This window comes from Apodemus sylvaticus, chromosome 15, assembly GCF_947179515.1.
Source record: "Apodemus sylvaticus chromosome 15, mApoSyl1.1, whole genome shotgun sequence".
NCBI classification, from domain to species: domain Eukaryota; kingdom Metazoa; phylum Chordata; class Mammalia; order Rodentia; family Muridae; genus Apodemus; species Apodemus sylvaticus.
The window spans coordinates 72,357,875-72,363,874 of NC_067486.1; the positions used below are offsets into that span (position 1 = coordinate 72,357,875).

The following is a 6,000-nucleotide window of genomic DNA, read 5'->3' on the forward strand; positions in this document are numbered from 1 at the left end:
TTAAGCGTATTAGAAGTGTCATCCACAGCATGTGGATGAAGACAGTTAATTGCTTATACTCCACATTACATTGACATTATCTCAAATTGTCACAAGGGAGGTCACTGAATCTGGGCTTCTATGAAACTGTGTGTGAAATGCAGGAGACAGGAAAGATAGAGTATTGTTTCATTTTGTTTTCACATTTTCCAGTTTAGGATTTTTTTTTCTTGTTAAAAAGAAGAGAATGTCACTCTTTACCCTCATACCCGAAACAGGCCAAGATGCATTACACAAAGGGTGCAGGAAAAATATCCACGAGAATGTATTATTATAGTGTTTGAACTTGTAAAACAAAATAAATTTGTTCTTGATGAAATAGTAGCTCTCTGTAACAGAAAGCCCTCTCTTTAACGATGATTGTACTTTGATCTGTGACAACTGATCTAGTTCCTTTCTGGCTAATAGAGAAAAGCTGTTATCTGGCATGTGCTCCAACTGTTTTTGAACTGTGCCCAGGAGTTGTGAAATTTATATCACTAGTAGAGATAAGGTCTAGACAGATCCCTGAACATGTCTCCTTGAGCTTCCTACTGCAGTTTTAATGGTTACAGATTAACAAGAGAACTCCACATTTTAATTCTGATGCTTGTATGAAATCATGATTAATTTTTATGATAGACTATGCGATTGTCATTTCCTATGTGGAATTCATTATTCTGAATTTATCAGTTATTGTTTGTCTTAGCTTCTTAAGGTCTAAATTAAGATCCTTCCAAATGAAAGCATATATTAACTAGCTTGAGTAAACAAACAAAATCATATTGCAGTTTCAGCCAGATTTGGAACTTAGAATAGCCACAGCAGATATAAATGTATCTCAGATGCATAATAAATTCGTAGCTAGATCTGCTTCTGTATTTGCAGGGAACTAAACAATTGATGAAGCTTTTCAAATATGTTTGTTTTGTTTGTTTGTTTGTTTGTTTGTTTGAGAGCTGGGCTGTGAGATTCAGATTTTTCTTGTCTAAACTGACTGGCTAAATTCATGCCATGTAAATAATTTTGATAGCAGTGATTGAGTTATTTTTTCTAGATATTTGTGTATTTGATGTGTGAACATGTTATTTACTCTCCATATCCTATGAAAATTAGACTGGCATATATTCACATATAGTGATCAAGCTTTCCAGTTGTCAGGATGGAATTTGATAAGGTCTGAGGCTACATAGCCCTAGGTCACTTCTCCCTTCCCACTTCCCTGTGTTATTTTATCCCATACTTATGTTTAACTTCACAGTATGTCCAAGGAAGGTTGTAATTGTTCATAGCATCAAATGACTGAATGGAATAAGCAGTGCAGCCATAGATTTTTCTCATTGAATACTTGAATCTGCTTCCCAAGCGTATATTATCTAGATTATATCTCAATTCCCCACTCTTTCGTGTCAACACTGTGACATATTTCTTATTACCAGGAAGAAGTTGAATTTACAGAGGCTAATAAGAAATCTATTTATTTTGCATGTTTGAGTGTTTCCTTATATGTGTGTTAAGTGCCTTGCACTGGGGGCATGCTGGTGGCTGAGAAGGCCAGAAGAGAGTATCAGATTCACTGAAATTACAATTCCGTGTGGTTCTGAACCACTGCGTGGGTTCTCAGAACTGAACCAGAATCCCTTGCAAGAACAATTAAGTGTTCTTAACTGCTGAGCCATTTCCCCCACCCAGATAGTTACTTCTTTTGCTTATTACTTATATTCAGGGCAATTTGGATGTTTTTAATTGCAAGAAAATACAAAAAGAGAATTTACCATTTTGGTGCTGTTACATTTATCCTTCCTTTAGAAGCCATGACCGGCATCCCTCCCCATAATTATGGGTATGTGAAATATGTTCAAGTGACTTTTTGTTTTCCTTTTTGTTTTGTTATATATCCAGAATTGCAGCTGTTCGATGCCTTGGGAATCCTGTTTGCAATTGTCTTAACAATCATCATTTATTAAAGTGGCTGTGCCATCTTTCATTCTGAGCAACAATATATAAGGGTTCCAACGTCTCTACATACCTGTCCACGCTTGTTAGTTCCCACCTACTTGTTTTAGCATATCTACACGGTATATGATTTCAGACCCATTTCTTAACCACACTAGCAATATTTAGTAAAAGAAAGACCAAGTTAAACATTAAATAATATGCCACCATAATAATGTAAACATAGTCTAATATTAACCCGTTGTATCTTACTTTGATCAAAACTTGCATCTAGACAGTTGCATCCTGGCTTTGCCACTGCTTGCTCTCTGACACCAGGGAGGTCAGGTGCATTATGATTTAAAATTGACCATAATAGTTTCTGATCTATGATGATCACAGCACTATAATAACTAGTAAATGAGATCAACTTCAAGTGGTGGGTAACAATTTACATTTCAACTTAAATATTTGTTGGGCACCCTGTAATCTGTCTCTTTATAAATTCTTGCAACATTTATCCTGAAGTATTCAGAACTGGACTCACAGAGAATTATCATGACTACTGGAGATGGCCACCATCACATCCTACCTCTCCTTTCCATCCTTCCTCTTTTCCTGCATGCCTTGCTCTCCACCTGCATGTAAATCTGCATCCAAATTTAGTTTGTAAGCAGCAAGCAGAAACTGGAATACCTGTTTCACTCATTGAGGGAAAGAGACAATTTCTTTCAATGAACTGGAAAACAGGCTTGTTAATCATTTTGTTTATTAAAACACTGAACTTTATTATTCAGTTTAATGGGATATAATGGGGATAGTGATTGAGTTAGTCTAAAAGAAAATTGCATCTTCTGCTGTGGCATTATTAAGCTTCACTTTTACAAACTGCAAAATCCCACAGCTCAGTTTGGCTATCTCCTTGCAGACTCATTTTTCAGGGATGGCCAGTAGGTGTCAATTATTGGAAAAATTGTCTGCATCATTCATTTTAGTGCCAATATTTGTATGTTCACATATGAATTAATTTACAAATATGTGAGAAACAGGAAATATGTAAAAATAAAAGTCCAAATATATAACTTGAGTAGAAGCAATATAGTGAGACCAGAAGGGATACTGTAATTCTAGCAAATGCAGCAATACAAATGCATTATTTAGTGATAATCAGTCAGTATCACACATCACCCAATGATGATGTCGAAGTAATCTGCGTCCCTGTACTTTTTTTCTGTTTTTTTCCCCATTAAGATTATAATTTAGTGAAGACTGTAGGTTTTCATTGCTGATTACATGATGGAGTTCTAAAAGCTGCTTCATGGCATCCTGTGAATTGCTTTCTAATGGAACCACTTCATTAGCTTTGAGCTCCCTTGTGCATTAGCCAGCCACAGTAAGTGGATATATTATGCACAAATAAAAGTTTGCTTTTACCTTTGAGATTTCTTGCATTGCTCTAGTTTCCTCATAACAGAAATACAATTAAGAGGTAGTAAACTTGAGGGACTTTAAGAGTCTATGTGGATACACTATAAGAATTTTCCAAGATTCTTTTTGTTGCTTTTGTTAAAGATAGGACATTGATCTAGCCATTAGTAAGCAGTAGAATTAATTCTCTGAGCTAGTAGTTCATAGCTTGACTATAGGTTACATTGTCCTGTTTCAGCCAATGGCATTTGGAGATATTAGAAGAATCTCTGGCAATATTTAATATTAAAAATATTTTAAAACTTCTTTGAAGAATACATGTGAAAACTACTTTCAGAGGACATTGAATAAGTATATTTCATAGCTACAGTCTGTACTACTGAGAGAGTGTGTATTGCATTTCACTGACATCAGCAACACCTGTAAGCTTACTAAAAATGTATCTCAAACCCACCATGGAACTAATGACTCACAAGTCACATAGTAACAATATCCCTACTTAGTATAAATGCACAGTACTACATGCTACTAAATGCACTAGAAGAAACTTGTACTAGTGTTTGTATTTTTTAGTCTAGGTTTTGGATGTGGTGTAATGGCTCTTGCCAGAGCACTTTATACTGCGTCTTCTAAAATACATGTTATCTAAGATTTTAGTGAACAGTCTGATTTTTTTCTTGATCATTTTAAATATTTGTTATCTGTTTATGCAGATCAAAATGTCTTTTCTTTTTTCAGTCTGAGTTGATACTGTCAATAAGCAGCTGAGTCAGTCTGTGGACCAAATAGTACAATTTCCAAAGATGTATAGTACTCTCCATTCATACCCAACAAAGGAAACTTCTTGATGTTGGAAACAGCATTCACATTACTGAATCATTGTGGTGATGACAGACAGAATAGACAAAGATGCTTATTTGTTCTCATTTCAAGAGAGAAACTCCTGATGCTTAAGTGAAATATGCCGATGTAGATACATTTGTCTCTATTATAATATAGGCCCAGTGTAGCAAAAGGGCTCACTATGGTGATTTATCTTGTAAGAATAGCTATGAATTGGAAAACCTGTCCCTTCTAAGCAATGATTGAGCAACAGTCATGATAGCTCACAGATGGCAACATTAGCCCAGGCAAAGAAGGGAGGATGTGACTTAATGATAAGTTGAATAGCCATACTTCCTGTTGAAGAGGAGCTAAGGAGCAGGCTTGACTTCTTGATTTGAGTGAGGGAAGTTTGGGCCAATTAAGGAAATGCATTGATAATTTTCTACTTCTAAATCCTCATTCAAATATGACCTCTCATGAAGGATGTTGTGAAAATTGGAGCTAAAAATTTATGGCTCCAGCAGTGTCATAAGTCTTCCAATGGAGTAAAGATTGGGAGCATGTCAAGAAATATCCTCCTCCAGAAACTAGGCTATACCATAAGGATTTAGAAGCAAAAGTTGTGTAATTTTAAATAGGGTATTTCCAATTTCTCCTCTCAATAAGAGTTGTATTATATTTTTTAAGAGCCTATATAGATTCAAGCATTGACTTCCACAGAACATTTGGGAGAAGAGCTGGTGATGTCAGTGAAAAATATTTTAAAATCAAATTTGAGAAATTGATTGAAGCTAGATTTATACTGATCATAATAAGTAAGTATTTTTTTGAATTTTTTCTTTCAGTGTGTATGTATAGAGAACCATCACTACATGAAATTGGAGAAAAACAAGGACGCTCGAGGAAAAGTTCGGGAACACCCACCATGAATGGAGGCAAAGTCGTGAATCAAGATTCGACATAGCCTAGCGAAGAACTCTTCTGACCTTCCCTCTCCTCCCTCTCCCTTCTTCTCCCTCCCTTTCCCCATTTTCTCCAGTAAATCCGCCCAACAAGAGAGAAAATAATAAAACAGCATCACAGGACTTAGTAGCTGAGATTCTGCACTCAAAATCTTCCTTTGTGTAGGACAAGAAATTTGAACCAAAGCTTGCCTGTTGCAATGTGGTAGAAAATTCACATGCATAACAATTACTGCATATAAGAGCAAAGGAAAAAAATAAATCGGACTCCACAAACATTAAATTTAACTGTGTTGTTATTAACAGAGGGCTAATTGTAATGAAGACAGGCTGTAATGCAGACAATACACAGTCATTGAATGGATGTAAAAGGTTTTGAGAAAGCCACTTAAAATGTTGAATTGCAAATCCTATTAAGTTTTAGTGCATTTGGAAATGTGCAGTTTTGTTTCATCTTTGTATTTTCTTTACACTTTTCTGTCTGTGATACACAATTACATTCTGTTTCCAGAATAGTCTTTCAATCATAAAATTGAACATGTCAAAATTAAATTCTTCTAATCTCTGTTAGACATATAGCCAGGGACCAACTTGCAAGAAGAAAAGTTTTAAATTTATTCTTTATGTTAGTAATATTTTTTTTATTTAGAAAAGGAAACACTTATGTTGAATTTAATCATATTAGCTGATTTAATTACTTTGTAAAGAGTTGCAAATTCTTTAAGAAGAATATTATATTTTTATCTAGGTATTGATCTGGAATTTTATTTATTTATTTATTTTTTTGGCATTCAGTGAAAAGGGTTTTAATGTATTCCTGAGGACACTTAGG

The 6,000-nt window shown here is 34.9% G+C and overlaps 1 protein-coding gene across 2 annotated transcripts in view; it reads left to right on the forward strand.

The window, feature by feature from the left end:
* Positions 1–5,451, forward strand: part of Fgf12 (fibroblast growth factor 12) — a 563,409-nt gene extending 557,958 nt beyond the window's left edge. For both annotated transcript variants that reach the window (XM_052158018.1, XM_052158017.1), the window contains one exon: positions 5,052–5,451. In XM_052158018.1, the coding sequence (XP_052013978.1) occupies positions 5,052–5,170 (119 nt within the window). In that variant the 3' untranslated portion in view covers positions 5,171–5,451. The remainder of the gene's footprint in view (positions 1–5,051) is intronic.
* The last annotated feature ends 549 nt before the right edge of the window (positions 5,452–6,000 follow it).